The following is a 21417-nucleotide window of genomic DNA, read 5'->3' as shown; positions in this document are numbered from 1 at the left end:
GATAACTAATACATGGCAATAGGAAAAATTGATTTTGTTTCTAGATAAAATTTGTATTGTATTCTTTACTTAGAAAACATTAGCTAATTGGTTAAAAAAACATGGCCTAAGTACTTCTTGAGAATAACTTCATTACTGCATATCTGAATAAAATAATGAGTTCCATGACCTTTTCACAATGCCCACAATATACTTTTATAACAGACACTCCTTTCACTTCCTCTTGACCCCCTCCACTTCCTGCTACCTCTTCCCTCCAACTATATCCCACTGTGCTTTTATGTCCCCCCTTATTTGTAGGGAAAAACAAATCTAGATGCTACATGGGAGGAAATGCTTAATAACTGTCTTTAATTTGAAACTGGCTTTTAAAATTTAACATGATAATCTAGTTTCATGTATTCCCCTGCAAATGAATTTCATTTGCCTTTATGGCTAAAGCACACTCCATTGTATATATGCACACACCCTTCACGTTAGCACATTTTGGTATAGGAAAAAATTTGAAAACTTGAACAACAACAACAACAACAACAGGACATGTTCAGTTCATCTAAGTAAAAAGACTTGAATTGGGCTTTGAAATTTACTTAGTACTTTCCAATTTTACAAAGTATGCAGTCTATTGTAAAGGAAAGAAGACAAAAACAGGGAACATGTACATAAAAATGTTTAACAAGATATTGGTAGCTACTTTCTGCTTTGATATCCTCAAAGTCAGTCAATCAGTCAGTCAGTCAGTCAGTCAGTCTCTCTCTCTCTCTCTCTCTCTCTCTCTGTGCGTGCGTGTGCGCGTGCGCGTGTGTGTGTGTGTGTGTGTGTGTGTGTGTGTGTGTGTGTGTGTGTGTGCGTGTGTTGGTGGAGGGGGGTTTACCCAATAGCAGACTGCAGCAGCTGCCGTTTCAAGTATCAATGGCAAGGACAGTGTAGTTAGGGGCCTGGAACCCATCTGCTTTCCTGCAACTGAGTCTAGCATTTGCTGTGAGCCAGCTCAAGGAATTCCTCTTATGTCACCCAGGACCAGTAAGTGCTGGGCACAGACTTGAAGTGTTCATGTGTTATTTTCAGCAGTCTTAATCTTGTCACTTCACCCTTTACAGGTTGAGTGTATCAAAAAAGAAATGAAACAGTGAAGGAAACTAGGAAATAGTGAAGAAAACCACCAATATTACCCCTGCTATTGTCACTACAAAGCGTCCTTCAGAGAATCATATATATGAATATATATATGATATGGGTCATGTTCCCTTCAGGTGTTGAATGATATATTCACAGGGTTGCATGTCAGATATTGTGCATATCAGATAATTACACTATGATTCATAACAGTAGCAAATTACAGTTATGAAGTAGCCACAAAGTAATTTTATAGTTAGTGTCACTACAGCATGAGAAACTGTATTAATGGGTCATAACATTAGGAAGGTTGAGACCTAGTAAAATAAGTGGTTTTCTCATATCTAATTTTGAAATAAGTCTGACAGCCCAGTTTGGCTAAGAGCTACTCTTGTGCCAAAGTTAAAATATTCCAGGACACAGTAAGTGATGTGCATAATAGCTAGAAAGGAAGTTTCCAAGTAAAAGCAGAAAAGGAAACTGTGTAGCACTCACATCTGTGTGATGACCAGAGATTTGTCTAATGTAAGCAAGCACCTGCCAAGGAAGATCCACTGAGCAGGTCTACACTGCCGCCTGGCATTGAGACTCAGCCTTCTGATAAGCACTCCATGGTTAAGCACTCAATGGAACTTACCTGTAAGCAAATTGCCAGGTTCACTCTGCAGCCAAATGAAGTACTAACAGCCCGTGGGTGGAGACCCAAGTCCTTAAAGAGCTTTGAGAAAGACTGTGTAAGGGCAATTCGGGGACGCTCTTCTGCCACAACCACACAGGTTCTTACCCGGGACAAGTCCAAGCCTCGTGCCTGGAAATAAGGACAGGGACACTAGCTAAGTCTTCAACATGTGTAGCCGTGTGTAACCGACACAACCTTTCACTCAGTATCCCACAGGAATATTCTTCACTTCTAGTGCCATCTGTACCCAAAGTGTTTCTGTAAGCTATTTGAGGTTAATGTAACAAAACCAAACCAAACCCTAGCAAAGTCAATCAATCAGCTGAAGAAAACACAGGACAAAACCATATAGACATTCAAACTAGTAAGGATGCCATTGAAAACATGTTTGAAGCAATAGCAAGAATGACAAGGAAAAGGGTGAGCAAGCACACTCACAGGGGAAGAACACGCAGTAGTGTGCATTTTTGGAGGGGTAGGACCTGACAAGAATGGACACATGATGGGGCTAGAGAGCTGGGTCAGTGCTTAAGTGTGTGCTCTTCTTCAGAGGATGCAGGTTCTGTTCCATCACCCACGGCTCATTGCTCACAGCTACCATTAATTCTAGCTCCAAGAGACCAACACTTTTTCTGGCCTCCACAGGTTGTCAGAAAACATGGTGTGTTCAAGTGTGCATGTGCACTTGCTCACACACACCTTAAAAAAAGAATGCACATATGGGAAATATGTTTAAACAGAAAGGCAAAACTAAAATGCTTAGACAACTTTCTAATGACAATTCTCAGTTTACACCTGATGAGACTTGAAAAGTCACAGACCAACTTTCATTATCAAGTACATTTCCATAATTATTTCTAAGGTTCTGCCAGCTGAACTGTACAATGACACACACAGGAAGAGGAGGGAATTCAATGAAATGAACAAAAATACTGAATGGTTAAAGTTGCCGCACTCAGACTGGGCTGAGAGAGATGAGATGAGTCACTTCTGATCTCATCTGTGGCCTCAAGAGAAGGTGATGGTGCACAATGAGTAATGCTGGCTTGCATGAAAGAGAGCTGTTGACACGGGGACTGCCCAAACTGGGCCCCTCAAGCTGTGGGAACAGCAGATAACTAAAGAGTCCCTCATGTGCTTTACCACTGGGATACATTCTCAGACTTCAAGATAACTTTGACATGAATATCTGATGTTTTACTATAACTGCAGACACAACATTGAAAGGAGCAACTAAACTCTGGATGATACGAGTAACTTTACCTGAGACTGTTCAAGTAGCTGGGCTACGATAACAACTCCAGTTAGCACTACAAATTTATCTCTGTAATTCTTTAAGTGCAGGAATGTGGGTAGAAAGGTTGTTAAATCCTCTGAATTTAAGTTTCTCATCTTTACAAGGGATAGTAGCATGTCCTGATTCACAGAGCTGTGACAAGTGTCAACTCAATTGTGATAGCTCTGATAATTATTTACATGACAACAAAAAAGGCTAGTAAAAAAGTACCTGACCATTTTGTAAAGCAATATAGATGGATCTAAGAAATACTCTTTGTAACTCTTCATTATATAAATATATAATTTCATAACATGCATTTATATAGCTTAACATCATAGTTACATATTTTGTTTTATTGCACTGGGATGAATAGGAAAAAGTTCAGAGGAAATAAATGTCCTAGGTTCTACTTGACTATATGTTACACACAGAAACATAAGTAACCTGTACAGCTACAGGCAGACACAAACACGGCACATACAAGCAGAGAATAGCAGGATGGGACACTATCAAGACAGGTCTAAGCATTATTTTTTTCCCTCTTATCATTAACTAATGATTCTTCAACTTACCATGAAAACATGTCTATTAAATTCCCCCAGCTTCTCTCTTTAATGTAAATCAAAAAGAAAAAAGTAAAAACCTAAACACTGTTTACTTAGTTGCAAAATAAATTTTTGTTACAGTGCAGACCATAAGGGCCTTCCAGCCAATGAAAGATGATCACGAAAATATTTTCTACTTGAACACCAAATCCAGCTAGGAACAGAGACAGTTTACATCTTTTGGCAAATACTGGAGGAATTTAGGACAAAGTGCTTTCCCAGTTCTTACTAGTATCTGACAGTGGGAAAGTATTCATGAGGAAAACCTAAAACCTTATTTTCCTCTAAATCAGTCTGCAAGCAGATCACACGTCAGCTCTTTGGAAGGACTGTGCTGCCTCACCAAGTGCGTGAGCGTCCTTTCTCAAGACTAGAGTAGCCTGGAGTGCAGGTGAGCACTGAGGCCCTAAGAGGGGATGCTTACCTTGAGGGACTCCGTCTGTGAGCCCAGCCCTTTCGTGCAAAGCTCCATCACCGAATAGGAACAGAAGGTATCCCGGACTTTGTACTGACTTACAGCAAGAAGCCACAAGGCAGGATTGGTCTCCAGCTCAGAGGGTGGGATCAGAATGGACTGGTGCCCTGAGTATACACTGCAGAGACAAGACAGGGCATCAGGGCTGGAACTCAGGGCAGATGGGAAAGAGACAGTAACAATCACCCTGAGAAACAGGAACACTTCAAACTTTTAAAAATTTTTTTTTTTACTTTTTATTTCCCTTTTTTCTGCTGCTTCACTTTGCTATGTGATTATATAAGAATGTGCCAGATATTTCTCTTCATCATTACCCTGGTAACATTACCAAGATCTATTAATTAGACTTGCATGTACTTTTTTTTTCTATTAGATATTTTCTTTATTTATATTTTAAATGTTACCACCTTTCCTGGTTTCCACTCTGAAAACCCCCTATCCCCTCCTCCCTCCCCCTGCTCCCCAGCCCTCCCACCCCCATTCCTGGTCCTGGCATTCCCCTACAAGGGGCATAGAGCCTTCACAGGACCAAGGGCCTCTTCTCCCATTGATGACCGACTAGGCCATCCTCTGCTACATATACAGCTAGAGCCACAAGTTCCACCATGTGTTTTCTTTTACTGGTGGTTTAGTTCCAAGGAGCTCTGGGGTACTGGTTAGTTCATACTGATGACAAGAAACTTTTATATGTAAGATAAATAAAAAAATCCAGATACAAAATTATTAAGAAAATCACATAGGAAGAAAATTAGGAGAACCAAAAGAAGTCAGACACTTGACACTTCTGAGTGTGTCAATCTGTACTGTTTTACATCCAAATCACCACACAAAAGGACTTTAAAAAATGAGATAACAAATTTTAATTCAAAAGTATTTGTTCAAACCACCAGGTTTTTTGTTTTTTGTTTTTTGTTTTTTTGAGACAGGGTTTCTCTGTGTAGTTCTGACTGTCCTGGAACTCACTTTGTAGACCAGGCTGGCCTCAAACTCAGAAATCCACCTGCCTCTGCCTCCCGAGTGCTGGGATTAAAGGCGTGCGCCACCACCGCCCGGCCAAACCACCAGTTTTAAAAATTCATTTGTTTATTCACTTTACAACCCATTATCAGACCTTCCTCTCCTCCCACACAAGTCCTCCCCCGCTCCTCGTTCCACTTTCCCCCTTTCTTTTGAGGAGGGGAATTACTTCTCACACCTCATTCTCACACATCAACTGAGACCAGACTGGGCACAAACTGCTATTTTTAATGCTTGCTTATCATTATGAATTAGCAGTACTTGATCCTATTTATTATAATAAAAGATGTCAGATAAATATTCTGAGATTTAAAGATATATTTTACTTATATGAAAATTCATAGATGAATCCCACATCATTGTTATGTTGTATCTGTGTGCCTGTAATCTTCCTATAATAAGCCATTTCTCCTTTAATGTGGTCAATCTCATTCAAAAAATTTCAAAACAAAAATTAAGAGAGCCCAGATGGCTCAAGAAATTTAAGAAAACTAAATGAGGGACTGGAGAGATGGCTCAGCCGTTAAGAGCATTGGCTGCTGTTCCAGAGGTCCTGAGTTCAATTTCCAGTAACTTCATGGTAGCTCACAACCATCTATAATGGAATCTGATGCCCTTTTCTGGCATGCAGGTGTACATGCAGATAGAGCACTCATACATAAAATAAATCAATCTTAAGGAAAAAAAAAGACTAATGAGCCTGCAAATTTATTTCCAACATGATTCCTCATGTAAACAACCACTGTAGAGGGAACACAGCAAATGTGGTAGCATATTTTCATCTCTCTCTATTTCAGCATATCAAAGTTTCAAGTTATTTTTGTGAAGTGGAAATATAGTAAACCCCAATCATTCATATAGCCTTTTCTTTTTTTTTTATTGGATATTTTCTTTATTTACATTTCAAATGTTATCTCCTTTCCTGGTTTCCCTCCCTCCTGGAAACCCCCTTAGCCCCTCCTTCCTCCCCTGCTTCTATAAGGGTGTTCCTCCACCTACCCACCTATTCCTACCTCCTCGCCCCCAGATCCCCTACACTGGGGCATCTATAGAGCCTTCATGGGAGCAAGGACCTCTCCTCTCATTAATGGGAGGCCATCCTCTGCTACATATGCAGATGGAGCCATGTGTACTCCTTTGTTGATGGCTTAGTCCCTGGGAGTTCTGAGAGGTCTGGTTGGTTGATATTGTTGTTCTTCCTATGAAGTTGCAAACCCCCTTCAACTCCTTCAGTTCTTTCTCTAATTCCTTTATTGGGGACCCCACACTCAATCCAATGGTTGGCTGCGAACATCCACCTCTGTATTTGTAAGGCTCTGGCAGGGCCTCTCAGGAGACAGCCATATCAGGCTCCTTTCAGCATGCACTTCTTGGCATCCACAATAGTGTCTGGGTTTGCTAACTGTATATGGGATGAATCTCCAGTGGAACAGTCTCTGGGTGGCCTTTGCTTCAGTCTCTGCTCATCACTTTATCTCCATATTTGCTCCTGTGAGTAGCCTTTTCAATGCAGTTAGTAATTTGAGAATGAGAAGATCAGGTACATTCGAAGAATGAAAGTCAGACTTTAAATTATCATTATGCTTTAAACTTCTCTGTGATTTGAGTTGCTCAAATGTTCGTACAAATGTTTATAGTCAATATGTCACAGTCAGTAAACACCCATATAAATAATTCTAATTATGCCCATACGAGGACATACTTTTACTAATTTGCCATTGGTATCTTACAATATTACACAGGTATATCTATGAAGCATAAGAGACTTATACATTATTCAAACAACTACCTGTTACAAGTTTTTTCCCAATGGAATGTGAGCTTAGTTCAGTCCTTGAGAACAAACTTATACTCGGACATTCTTTTATCCAGAACATAAGCTTCTATACTATTTCCCATGAGCTTCCAAAGCTAACATAAGATGGGCTTTTCCATCAGTGGGAATAGAGGATCCTTGGTCTTCCAAACTATATATGACCTAGCACAAGGCAAGGCCTGGGCCAAGTAGTGGGAGTGGGTGGGTAGGGGAACAGAGGTGGGGGGAGGGGTATGGGAAACTTTCGGGATAGCATTTGAAATGTAAATAAAGAAAATAATAATAAAAAAAAATAAGATGGGCTTTCCAACAATCATTTTTTCTTTCAAAGCATGTCCATATTAATCCCTAATTAATCTGTTAAGAAACATACTTCTGATCTGACAGCAGCAAAGTGCTTACCTTCTTAGCTCTAGAGATGCATTTAAGGGCTTAACCTATGTATTACACTCTCCTCATCAGATCCATGTACATTAAAAATCTAATCTATGTTTAATTAAATGTATGTATGCACAGGTGCACATGAGTGTTGCAATGCCCAAGGAGGCCAGAGGCACTACATTTCTGTGGAATTGGAATTACAGGCAGTTGTGATGCCTGTTATGGATGCTGAAAACAAAATTGAGTCCTCTACAAGTGCAGTACATATACTCTTAACTACTGAGTCATTGCTCCAACCTTATGAACACGTTTTGAAGACTGGGTGTTATTTCCAGAGCATACCACAGTTAAAACAGATATCCCATTCCTTTCCCTTCCTGCTTGAGAGGTTGAATGATGACCACATCGTAGCCCTTTTCCTAGAAATGTGTAGCTTTTCTCATCATGCTCAGGGGAATATGGCATTCCCACCTGGACTGATTTTACTGAAACAAGTGGGCTTGCTGTCAACTTCAGTATGAGCTTACAGATTCTAACTAGGTATGACTCTGAATTTGAGCCTTACTTATTATTATTAGCTAGTGTATTGTCTTCAACTAGAAGCCTCAAGGTAGCACTGAGCAGCAAACAGAATAAGTGGAAAATTTATCTTGGTTGTATAGATACTTTAAAAAACTAACTCAAGGCCAAACCCAGGATCATACACCAGAAAGAGCCTAAGTTCCAACAAGCCTACACATTATACATCCCATAAATCATAATTGCCTACCAGAAAATGCTATGTGTCTTTCTATCCTGAGAAGCAAAGGAACATAGCGTTTCTGTTAATATCAAACGCTATTCAGCACATTCATGATTCAAGATTCATAATGCTACATTAATTAGCTATTCTTAGAGGCTTTTTATTGAAACTGAGATTTAAACAGGTACTCATTTACACTAAGGACTTTTCAGTACCACTAAACAAGCTTAATAATTTGAGCCTAATATCTTAGGGAATAAAAACTGAGCTATATAACCTTATAATGCTTTTCCCTCTTAGTTCTAACAATCTACCATATCCATAATTCCCCAATTTAAATTTCTGAATTGCTAGCATAAGGAGACCCAAATTAAAGAACATTAAATACAAATAACCTACAACTCAATTTCTCAACAATATACACCAGGATTAATGAACTTTTGGACCTAAGCTCTAGCATACAAAAACACTAAGATCAGAATGTGAACTCAGGGACATCAATTTGAAGCACATTAATGGACATTATATAGAGAGTCACTGGCCTCTTTAGCATTACATAGAAATCAAAAGAAAAAAACCCATCCAAATAGCCAACATATTATATATGTATAGGTATATGTACATATACATACACACACACAACAGATAGATACACTGAGGCACTGACAGAATTCAAGTAACATTACACAAAAACATGTACATCACAAAGAAGTCTTATACACAGAACAGAATGATATTAACTGCCGAGTTGTACAATTGTCACGGCAGTATTGGATTGTTGAAAACCATTACTCTATATAGTGATTCCTCCACCCTGAATCATGAATTTTGAATTGGCCCTTAACAAATCATCCATCAAAACCTGATCCATCAATTTTTATACATGCTGATTTGGGGGCCACTGACTATAAAACCTCATGGGGAAGACTACTTAAGGAATAGGTTACCTATATGGAAATAAGTATTTTTTAAGACTTTCTGAAACTTGGTCTATTTAGGTTAAAGCTAAGCTTCAAATGATGAAAAGAACATTTTCTTTATATTATTAATGTACATATTAGCAAGTGACTTCAGATTATTAACCTGGCAACCCACATACAAATAAATGACAATTGTACCAAGTTTGGCTCTCAACAATACAGTCACTTATTATCTCAAGGTACTCCTAGACTGAGCCTCCTTAATCAGCAGTCTGCTGTGAAAAGACATGTGGGCTACACTCTCTGTGTCAGGAATCCCAAAGGCAAGCTTTTTTCTTGAGCAAAGCTTTCTTCTCAAGAAAGCTGTGGCCAAGTGTGGTGGCACAGCCTTTAATCTCAGCACTGAGGCAGCAAAGATCTTCTAAACTTTGAGAGTGGCATGGTCTATATAGCAACACCATCTCAAAAACAAACACCTCCCAATGAAGAAGCTATCTACAATTGTTATCTACTGGCAAAGAGTTTTTTGTGGGAAGCGGGTATGACCAAGCCCTGTGATCCCTGTTTACCAAGAACCTGAGCCTGTGCACTTGGATGATCCTGTGCTGTCTGCCTGATGAGTCATTGGCCTATCACCGTGCGCCCTGGCTGATTGGATCCAGGATATGAGGGAGGGATTAGGTCAGAGGACTGATGAAAAACAAAAACAGGATGTGCCCTGGGGGGGAGGAAGGAGAATGCTGTTTGAAAAAGCTGTTTGAGAAAGCTGTTTGAGAAAGAAGTTTGAGAAACCTTCCTTGGTGTTTGTGTCGTTTTTTTCCCATCATTGCTGGTGTTTATCCCAGTTTCTGTGCAATGCCTTGTTTAATGTATCCTTGAAGGGGAGTCTGTGCTTTNCTGTGAAAAATAATTGTAAACTTACTTCTGTATGTATGGTACCTCCCTTTTTCTTTTTAGTTAGTAATAGGACTAGTTCTTTTGAATTAGAATGCTCCAATATGACATGCTTTTTGTCTCAACGCTGGAATGCTACTAGAACCCCCTTGGCAATGGTGACCAGAATACCCACAGCCATACCCTGGCCTCTGGAGGTGCAGGAGGGTCAGTTGTCAGTGCTCCTAAGGAATAGGAGAGATTTTGGAATTACAGCCGCCATCATTACAGCAGTGATTGGAGATGCTGTGGTGGATGGTATGCATGCACAGGCGGGTGCAGGCCGACCAACAACTGCTGACTCAAGCTATGGCGGCTATAGAGTCAGGTAATTTGCCCCATGTTTGGCTCAGTATGATGGGTAAGACTCTCACATGTGCATACCAATCTAAGACAGGGTGGTGAAAATGAGTTCACCACACCAATGATGGGTAAGGATGTAACATGGTTGAGGGGAACCTAAGACAGATGCAATCCCGGAGCCATTTTAATTAAACAAAAAGGGGGATATGTGGGAAGCAGGTGTGACCAAGCCTCGTGATCCCTGTTTACCAAGAACCTTAGCCTGCACACTTGAACGATCCTGTGCTGTCCGCCTGATGATTCACTGGCCTATCACTGTGCACCCTGGCTGAACTCTGATTGGATCCAGGAGAGGGGGCAGGGATTAGGTCAGAGGACTGATGAAAAACAAAAACAGGATGTGCCCCGGGGGGAGGAAGGATAATGCTGTTTGAGAAAGCTGTTTGAAAAAGCTGTTTGAGAAAGAAGTTTGAGAAACCTTCCTTGGTGTTTGTGTTGTGTTTTCCCGTCTCTGCTGGAGTTCGGGGTTTGTGGCAGTTTTTATCAATGGAATTTTATTGGGTATACTGACCAGATTTCAGGGTAGGCCTTCTGCTCAGGAGTAGTTAACCAACACAAAATGAACTCAATGCTATTTCTGTAGATGTTTTATCTCATTTTGTTCTGTTTGGGCATTTTTTGGTTGCTAGAAAATCCATTTCTACAAAAAAAAAGCTGCTAAGGCTTTGCTAGAGATTGACTTCAATCAACAAACTTTTTAAAGTGATATTTTAATGAATATTCTTATCCATAAATATAAGCATCTAATCTACTTTTTTGAGTAGATACAGTAAGGGGTTTAACTGTGTGCTTTGCAGTATGATGGCCAAGTCCTCTTCTAATGATCTTCATTCCTAATACTCTTTGAAACAATATGCATAACCTTAGAGAATATTTTAAAACAATTCCATTTTATCAATGACTCTCAATAGTATCTTCAATTGCACAATGGAAGGTTATTTTAGTGATTGTGCATCTAAGACTCCACATGAACTTTTTAAAGCAGGCTCTTTGTGATCTGTTTGCACAAAAATAGAAAATTAGAAAGTTGAAAAATTGAAGTGAACAGTCTTTTTGTTTACATTTATAAATTGCCTTTACTATCTGTAGACACCGGACCGTTGAGAGGGCATGCTTTTCACAACCCACCAGACATGGCAACAGGCAAACAGGCCTGCCATTCACACTTTCTCTGAGTCTGTGTATGGAAAATGACTCACTCATGTGGTGTGGCATAGTAAATTTAGTGTGAGCAGTTTCATGTCAATGATATTTGAAAAATCCTATGGGCTGTAATACCATTACAATATTTAAGCACATGCTATCTTACTATCTTCAAAAAAACAAGTTACTTTAAGTGCACGTGCTGCAGAAAAGCTATCATGTTCATCAAATGAGTAGGCTTCTAGCGATTCCTGGGAACATAGCCCATAAACAGGTAGACGTAACTCTCACGTCGCTCAGCCGTAGCACCTGCATCCCGGGCATCCTTGCTTTGGTCTGGACTGCCAGGACCTGCTTTGCACTTTTTCCTGTAGATTTGTAGTTAAGGGGACACCGAGGGGTCATTGGGGGCGGGAGTGGTTTTCACTCTGAGTTCCAGCTAGTACTTAGCTGGGTTTTGACTAAGGGTGAAACGAAAACCTTCACAGAAGGTAGTTGTTGAAGAGTGGGAACAACTGGGAGTGGAGGAAGACCCCAAAGTTCCTATTGAAGCCATACAGTGTTATATGAGGTTCCTCCCTAGGGCATACCGATGAGCAAAGAGACCACCCTCCCTAGCGCACATCCTTAGGATGTAACTTTGAGAGTCCCTTCATGGTTCTGCACAACCCTTGTCTTATCAATATGCCCCAGTGGTCTGCTGCTTTAGGAATATCTAAGTGTGCACAAACTAACCTTTTCTATATCTAAAGAGTTTTCTACGTGTATTGGATTGCTCAGAATAGAGTATATATTAGACACGTTTTGGTAAAGAAATAAATTCTACCTGGATAGTATGGTTTAAAAAAATGAAAATATGTAAGAACACAATGTATCGCTATACCCTTACTGTATCATTCAGAAATAAAAATAGATTCCACAAAAAAAAAATAAATAAATAAATTGCCTTTACTGTTTCAAATCAGAGGCAACCAGCCAAACCCCGAACCTTCCTGCATATGCATGTGTGTATGGAGACGAGAGGACAATCTCAGCTATTGCCCCTTAAGCACCATTCACCTTGGGCTTGTTCTGTTTTTTTTTTGAGTCATGGTCTCTCATTAGCCACGGGGGCTAGGATGGCTCACCAGTGAACTCCAAGGATCCACCTAGTCCTTGGTGCTGGAATTACTAGCATCTACCTCTCTTGGGATCAAACTTATATTTTACAAACTGAGCCATCCCTCAGCTCAGAATATTTTAGCTTTAAGCCTTGTGAGTGAATTTGCAAGAATATCTAATTAATTAAGGTTCCTTGCTATTCTATTCAAATCCAGAACTTTCTTGAAACAAGCTCCTACTCTGCAGATGTTGAGGGGTAAGGCCCGATAGCTCCACAGAGCCAAACACTCTTCCATTACTGACTGTATGTTGACTAGTCCTTTGCAAAATGAATATAGTCCTCTTAGAGAGGCAATGTTAAAAGGAGACTCATTCTTCCTGCTCAGCTGGCTTAAATGGCTTCAGGTACATGGGCCCAGGCTATATGATGAGGATATTCTGAGCTCTCTCCTGAGTGCTAACATACTCGATGCAATTGCATCTGCACTGAGGTATACAAAAATTATTAAGCATGTTACTGTTTCAATTCTATTTGCTTTCTCAAAAGCTGAATTATCTAAATACAATGTCCTTTCCAACATACACATCTATGCTTCAGTACAATAATTAAACATTAAATTAATATTAAATACTATGAATCCTCTAACATAATTATCCATGAATATCTAAATTCATCATAACCATCATAAAATAGAAGAAAAACTGAGAAATTACACATACTACTGCCTCAATTATATAACTTTAGTAATGTATATTTATGAAATTTATAAGTATAAACATTATGGATAGCATTTTGTGTGTTAAAATACAAATAACACACAAAAATAACACAACACAAATAATATACAAAACAAGAACAAAAACCAACCCATAGAAAAATACAAGAAAGAAAACAGAACATGTTGAGAGCCATGAAGCTAGGTCTGGAACACTAGTACCTGCTTTAGTATATTTCCTACATTTCTATATACTAGAAAATGCTAATTAAAAGTATTCCACATTAAAAAATATACCCAGAAGACTATATGCCATCTTGATGATCATGGCTACTTCCTGAGGCCACCATATACTGTCACTATTAACAACTACATTCTTCAGTTTTCTTTTCTGAAAAAGGCTCTCATATTTCCAGGTAGGCTTCAAATTTGCTGTGATACTAGATCTGGCCTTGAGTTCCTGGTCCTCCCTTCCTGCAAAGGAGCTGATGCTGAACCTGAACCCCTGATCCTCCTTTCTTTACCTCCCAAGTGTTGAACTTACAGGTGTGTGACATCATATTTATGTTTGTTTTATTCTGTATTTCTAAAAATGTCTATAGAAAAGATGTATGTATATTCAGAAAAAAAGAGTCAGGAAAGAACCATCTGTATATTTTATTCTGTCATTTATTTTGTAAGTATTTTCTTTCTAAGAACCAGCACCAAGCTGGTGGCAGAAAAGAGTACAACGACCAGAGCGATGAGCTCATGCTTCATGGGTTTCCCTCTGTACCTACCCCCAGCCCAAGTCCACCATTGAGTAAAGTCAGGGAGAAGGCAAGAGGAGTTGAGAATTTTCATAATCCCCAGAAGGCGTGACTGCCAGGGATAAGGGCTTTAGACTCAAGTCTGTTAATCTTCTGATGGTTTAAAAAATATATATATATCTGTCTGTCTGTAGCTCCTTAGCAGATACAGTCTCACCTCCGGATGCTTCCTCAAAACCTCATTTAACTACTGTAGGGAGTGAAAGTGCCATAGTTACTATACTCTGGTCCAGAGCTGGGGCCTCCGGGAGAGGCACAGGATCAGAATTTCTATACTTAGCTCCATTGCCAAAGATCCAGACAGGAAGATATATGGTTTCTTTTCATTGAAAAACAAAACAAAACAAAAAAACAATCATTTCAAGGACATTAAAGAAGAACCTCACCTGCAGAGACACCAGAGGACAAACCCAAGTCCACAGTAAGGGTCCAAGCAGATGGCCACTTCTCTAGAAGGGTAAAGTTCACACTGCAGCTTAATAGAACGGCAAAAGGCACTGGTGGCTGCATGAGACATCTGAAACACAGAAGCAGTAAAAAAATAAGTGAATGTACACTGAGCATCCAACGACATCTGTGGAACAACATGCCAGTATTAAATTCATGGTAATTCTTATTAAATGTCTCAAAGATACTTTTAGGGTCAGAGTCAACTATAGCATGTCTGGGTCACATTGCTCTAGAAAGGTAGCTGCTGATATTCTCATTAGCCTTCCCTTTTTCATTTTTTTTTTTTTTTTTTTTTTTGCGGGAGGAAGTAGGCTGGGTGGGTAAGGGGTAGGTAGTAGGCATGGTCTCACATGGGCCATCCATAGCGGCCTGGAACTTACTGCAAAGCCTAAGCTGGCTTCTAATTCTTAGCAATCCTTCTGTTTCAATCTTCTTAGCTATGCGGATTACATCTATGATTCACTATACTATGAAGTCTTCCATTTTGAACAAATAATCCACACTTTCAACTTCTTGATATTCCCTCCTTATAATTTAAGCAATGATTAACAATGTTTTGGATCTGAAAAGCAGATTGTACAAACAGAGATTCTTGTGTCCGCATGAGTGCCTGCAGGTAGGTAAAGAAGGAATAAGAGGTCATGCCAGTTCTACAGTAGTGACTTGGCTTTATTCTTATTCTGTGAGGCTCAGGGACCTGTACAGCAGTTACCTTAGATATACAAGGGTCTATATTTCACAAGCATGGAACCTTATGCTTTACATAACAGTGGCTCAGAATTGAAAGAGTATGCTGAAAACCATGTGAGTGAGTCCTGAAGTAAAGCCCCGACCTCCCTGCTGACCCTCAGGTCCTTCCTAGATATGACCATCCCACAATAAAATGGCAGTTGAATCCTGTCTCTCCTTAGCCTGGGAAACAGTGAAGTTCCAATCTTGTACTGTAAGAAAGGTGGCAGATTCTGAAACGCTGCAAATTACATCTAACAAGATCATTGTTTTGTGAGAACTTGATAACCACACAAACTTATGAATGTCAAGGAAGCAAGGAGAACTGTTTCAGATATGACTGAAATATGTCAAAAGTTAACTAAGCATGCTACCACAGTGCTAATCTACAAAGAGAACCAGTAAAGAACACAAGCTAGGAAATCCAATCCTTGCATTCAACACTTCAGCAGAAGAGATAAAAAAAAGAAGGGTAGGGAGTCCCTTCATTGTCAAGTGACAGGTCACTGTTACAAGTTCTGCCCAGGAATGGGTGGTGTAATGGATACTCTTCACTGAATTCACCCCAGTATTGGAAAAAGTTACTCTAGAATTCAAAATATATACAGATATACATGTATTGTACACACACATATACATAAGCACATACACACACACACTTATATTTTCAGATCCACAGTACCTGCTTAATGGGGAAACAAAACTATATTCATAACATGTTCCTCTAAGGTCCCACCACTCTTTGGATAATAGTTAATCCTCCCACCATGCATTCAAGGTAAGTGATCAAAGTAACCTTTACTGCTCTGATGCACTGGGAAGGACATCATGCAAAACCAGAAAATAGCTCTGCTGCTCATTGTGTAAATGCTAAAGGCTCTATCAAGCACTGTATTCAGAGCTAGAGATTTAAAAAGAAGCAGAAAGAAGAAAGGAGGAGGAGGAAGAAAAGAAGAAAAAGAGGAAGGAAAAGGAGGAAGAAAATGGAGGAAGGAAGAAAAGGAAGAGGAGGAGGAAAGGGAGGTGGAGGAAGGAGGAAGGAGGAGGAGGAAGAAGAAGAAAAAGAGGAAAGAGAGGAGAGGAGGGGGAGAAGAGGAGGAGGTGAAAGGAAGAGGAAGAAGAGGAGGGAGGAGGATAAGGAAGAAGGAAGAGAGGGAGGAAAAGAGAAGAGGAAGAAGGAAAAGAGAAGAGGAGGAAAGAAAAGAAGAAGGAAGGAGGAAGATGAGAAGGCAGAGGGGAGGAGAGGAAGAGGAGGATAAGAAGGATGAGGAGTATGGGAGGAGGAGGAAGGGAGGAAAGGAGGAGAAGGAAGAGGAGGAGGAGGAGGATCAGGGAGGAGGAACCAGGTATAGTACACTGCTATTCAGCTCTTGAGAACCTAAAGGCAGGGGATGGCTGCAAGTCTGAAGGCAACCTGAGTCACTCAGTGAATTTTATGCCAGCTTCAGATACAGAGAGACTCTCTTTATATTAAAAATAGTGGGTATAGGCCTGGTCTCAAGAGTTCACTATATGGTGTAAAGTTGAGACATAGACATATAGACATAGTAGCTATAAGGTCTGCCAGCACTTTGTCAAACATGATTAATATAAAGAAAGAAGAGAGAAGGTGCTCATATTTCCTTAGCTGGCAGCCATGGAATTTGTTAGGTTTTGAGAGTAGTTTTAAAACAGTGACAAGAGGGAAAACAGGTTAAGAAAGAAATGACTATTAAAAAAATAATGCAAAAAACACCCCAAAACCCTCCAATCTCTAAGCAACCCTAGTTTTGGCCTTGCCAATGTCACCATGCAATTAAGGACTCTTGAGAGGCCCTAAAAGTAGATCTCCAAATACATGTGCATCATACATGAGAGCCTCTTGGTTGTGCCGTGATATGCTACATGGTGTGTCCCAAGAAGCCTTGCCTTTTGGTACTGTTTTGCTTTGGCTGATGTTAGATGTGTGTCCTTTCTCCAGGCATACAACCACTCCCCAGGCACAGCAACTATTCAAATGTCAAAGCAACACAGTTAAGTGGGTGAAATGTAAGACAGCCAGAGTACAACATACCCTTATGTTTTACATGAACCTTGATATCCCATAGCACCAATTACAGAGAAGACACCCATGGACTATTCTAAATCTCATGGTATGCAACTGAATGCTTCTGCCTAAAAACTAAAAGTCCAACAAGAATTTCTTCCAGAGAAAAATGGCCTCCCAGCAATCCTATGGGACCAAAAAGGCAGACCACATGCCAGTCAACCTATCCTCCTGCGCTTTTCAGCCCTTAAAACATGGGGTTTCATTAACTCATATCATAGTATACTTCTCTTCACATACTCAAACAGATAATCAAAAATTGGAAAAACATTTTAGGAGTTTTGAAAGTATAGTTAACCATCTCTTAGAGTTTTTCTATGGTGCAAAAATTAAATTGAGTCACCAAGAAGTATTACACAGAGATCATACTATCCATTCCATGTAGCTGCATTTTTATTAAATTAAGATTCAATATTGTAGTTCCCACCTCCATACTCCACAAGAATAATCAGAAGTGAGGGTTTCTATTTTGGTCCTGACAGCAAGAAGGTCAACTTACTGATGACAGCACTTAACTCATCTTGCTCTGAGAATATTGCTTTTAGGAAGTTTTTAAAGAAAATATTTAATACTCTTGCTAATTTTGGGTGCTTTCCTTAATTCCATGGGAGAGGTCAAGTCTGAGAACTCTAACTAGGTAATCAGCTCAAACTGTCCCAGTCTGACTCAGAGGCAGAGATGGAGAGGGATAGGCTTCCTGGGGTTTTAGAGCCTGAGGCACAGGACCCTGACATCTGAGCCGTGATGATGCCGATTCTACGTGACATCAGTAGTTCTATACTTTGATAGGCAAAATGCTCAAGGTAGCTTCACCAAGAAGCCATCTTTCAGGTTATGATTGTGCTCAAGTTTAACAAGTAAGAGAATACAGTGCAAACATGCAGACCAGCAGCAGATTTGATTGTACGTACTCTTCTAGCACACAGTACTAGACAGTATTGTACTGTGCAGTATGAAAAAAATGGTTAGGTTTTTGTTGTGGTGGGTTTTTTTTTTTTTCCAGTACTAAAGATGGAGTCCAGGGCAATGATCATGCTAGGCAAGGGCTGCATGAGTAAACTATATCTCCAGCTTTCCCCACAGTATTTGGAAGTTAGCTCTCAGGTACTGAAAGGTCACATATCTTATGGCTCATATAAAAATCATATACCTCTCTCCATGCATCACTGGAATACAATCACACATGACAACATAAGAACACTCGGTGCATGGCCTGTCTGTTGTCTACCACTGGCCTGCCTGTTAAGTGGACCCCTCTTCTCACCTTTACACCAGCTAGCATCCCGGTTGTGGACACACTAAAGTCAAGGTAAGCCAGTGTGTCTGGGTTGGAAGGTTTATAGATCTGGGCAGGCCGCTTCTTTGGCAAATCATCTGCAGAAGAAAATGAAGCTGTTAGTCTACTTGACTACACCAAAGACCATAACAAGAAAATGCATGTGGGAAGACAGTTCAAGTGCTGACCTGTGTCCAGTATGAGGGGCCACGTTCTGACATCTACAGCTGCTGCTGCCTCTCTGGACCGAAGCAGTTTACATATCAATTGTGTTGTCATGAGACAAGCAGATCTACTCACCTGAGAATCACAGACAAGAAGGGAAGGAATGAATACACACCAGAAAGAGACACATCTGGGAAATGTTCATCACTTCTGTGCCTAGTGTTTCTCAAAGGTTAAAAGTACACAACTTTAATACCCAAGAGCTGAGGAAGTGGGCTGATCTGGCTGTAAATGTCATCTATGGCTTGCTGGACTTGATACAGCTACTCTGGCTGGCTAGGTGGGCATCCTCTTTTTCCCTCATCACACCACGATTCTCACTGTTGAAGCTTCACCCTTGCAGAGGATGAAGGTTTCTAGTAGTGAAACTATTCTCTAGTCTAGTCTCTCTCTTGCTAGAACTTCCAAAGTAGTTCTTTTTTATTGTTGTTGTTGTTTTCCCCCGAGACAGGGTTTCTCTGTCATGGAACTCACTCTGTAGACCAGGCTGGCCTCAAACTCAGAAATCTGCCTGCCTCTTCCTCCCAAGTGCTGGGATTAAAGGGTGGTGACCACCCAGCCCAAAGTAGTTCTTAAGAGCTAGCTAGAATATGCCAAATCCAGCAGCGCTGGTCATGTAAACACACAGACAAAGCTCTGAGGCTGGGTCCTCAACACCTGAGGCTAAGTAGTGTCCTAGCCCCACCATCACATGCTGACAAAGTATCAGAGGCTTCTCTCTTAGCATATAATTTTTCCACAAAAGCTTTACACATGCAGGTATGTTGTAGGTATTTTCTAACAGGAGTGCCTTCCTTGGCAGTGTTCCCACACAGCTACCAAGAGCATTCACCAGGGGCCCAGGACTGTTCTCTGCTTCTAATATCTCTGCTTCCCTTAAGGGAAACACATATGCTTATACATAAAAACAAACAAAGCATACACATATACTCTAAAAACAAAGAAAATAACCTTCTAGATCCAGAAGAAGGGAACTTGAAGAAAACACACATATTGTTTTTCATTCAGATTGCTGCTTGTGTTTGGTGAGGAGGCTTTCCCATGGAGCCAACTCCAGACCCCTTCAGTATCAATGCATTGTTATAGCTGCTCCCAGCTGCCCCAGCTTCCGTGTTGCTTAGCTTAGATCTTACTCCCAACGCTAGATGATAAACTCCCTGGAGACAGACTATCTCCAATTCTATAGTTTTATTGCACACCCACATGTACAGCATAGCTAGCAGTTGTCCTAGGAGACTTTAGGTCTGTAACTCACAGTTTGTCACTGAGCTTAGGCAGGTCAAAGGCCCACAGTATTCTACCCAGGCCTTGGTTACCTCTACGATCATCTTGACTGTAGGCAATGTCGTTGCAATGTTCTGTGGATGTGGAGGTCGCACGGTGATTGGCACACAGCCCGCATATAGGCAGCCATAAAATGCAGCGATAAGGTCTATTCCTACACAAAAGGAAAGCAGAAATACTTTTCTGAAGCCAGTTACTTTGCTTAAAGACCTCCACCACTCTCTCTCAGTGCAAGTTCTAGTCTGGGAAAAGTCAGTTAGGGAAACAAAGACTTTAACTCCTTCCTCCCTGTGCCTTTTGTTAAGTTTCAGTGATTAATTTCTTGTGGCTTGTTCTTTTAGACACAAGATGCAAAGACAGCTTAGATATTTCATTTATATGTCATTTCTCTAGATAACTATTCAACGATATGATTATGTCTAGGAGCTAAAACTTTAATTGCTGCCAATAATATGAACTACCTTAGAAACTCAATTAAATGTAGAGATAAAGGTTTGGGTAGGTATTGCTTTAAGACTCTAAAATAGTGTTAACAAGTAGCCGAGGCCCTGTTGAGAGAGAAAACCCAGAGGCAAATGAGCCTATACAGAAACAAAACATACTAGGCAGTAACCCAGACACTCTGCAAGTACCAAGAACTAAGTACCGTTGGGGGCAACAAAGTGCTTTCTCCCAGTGCTGTCCTTGCTACCGCTCTCAGGGGTCAGCACTGATCCTGCTGCTTACCTGGAGGGTAGACTAATGCCACGTGGTCTCCATCCTGCAGGTGGCCCCTCTCCATCAGCATCACTGCTATCTTTTCTGCACGCTTGTGTAGTTGAACACATGTCAAGGAATTGGCTATTGTTCCCTGAATATCACAGAACAGGTGGTTAAGGGGGACCTTCACCATACCAGATCACGTATCCTATAATCTATTTACATGAACTTCTCATCTCAATGTACTTGGGGACATTTATAGACCCACAACTTTAGTGATCAGACCTATAAGTTTTCATCACCCTCACCCTCCTATACCAAAAGGAAACCGACTCTCCCTCCTCAAGGTCAGCAACTGTCACTAGCTCTTCAGCTAGGCCATTCAAGTGAAATTTTTATGAAGATTATTAAAATATTCAAAAACAGCCAGGTGGTGGTGGCACACACCTTTAATCCCAGCACTTGGGAGGCAGAGACAGGTGGATTTCTGAGTTCGAGGCCAACCTGGTCTACAAAGTGAGATCCAGGACAGCCAGGACTACACAGAGAAACCCTGTCTCGAAAAACCAAAAA

At 40.5% G+C, this 21417-nt stretch overlaps 1 protein-coding gene across 6 annotated transcripts in view; it reads right to left on the bottom strand.

Annotated features, from left to right (window-relative positions):
- The window catches only part of Dip2c (disco interacting protein 2 homolog C), a 391262-nt gene that overhangs the window by 29060 nt on the left and 340785 nt on the right, over nucleotides 1-21417 (bottom strand). For all 6 annotated transcript variants that reach the window (XM_021215980.2, XM_029547700.1, XM_029547702.1 and 3 more), the window contains 7 exons: nucleotides 20872-20995; nucleotides 20178-20299; nucleotides 18825-18936; nucleotides 18625-18734; nucleotides 14482-14612; nucleotides 4104-4272; nucleotides 1754-1924 (listed from right to left, as the gene is read on the bottom strand). In XM_021215980.2, coding sequence (XP_021071639.1) covers nucleotides 1754-1924; nucleotides 4104-4272; nucleotides 14482-14612; nucleotides 18625-18734; nucleotides 18825-18936; nucleotides 20178-20299; nucleotides 20872-20995 — 939 coding nt within the window. The remainder of the gene's footprint in view (nucleotides 1-1753; nucleotides 1925-4103; nucleotides 4273-14481; nucleotides 14613-18624; nucleotides 18735-18824; nucleotides 18937-20177; nucleotides 20300-20871; nucleotides 20996-21417) is intronic.

This window comes from Mus pahari, chromosome 16 (genome assembly GCF_900095145.1).
Source record: "Mus pahari chromosome 16, PAHARI_EIJ_v1.1, whole genome shotgun sequence".
Classification (NCBI taxonomy): Eukaryota; Metazoa; Chordata; class Mammalia; order Rodentia; family Muridae; genus Mus; species Mus pahari.
Note: the sequence above shows the minus strand (reverse complement) of the source record. Positions and strands in the feature narration are given on the sequence as shown.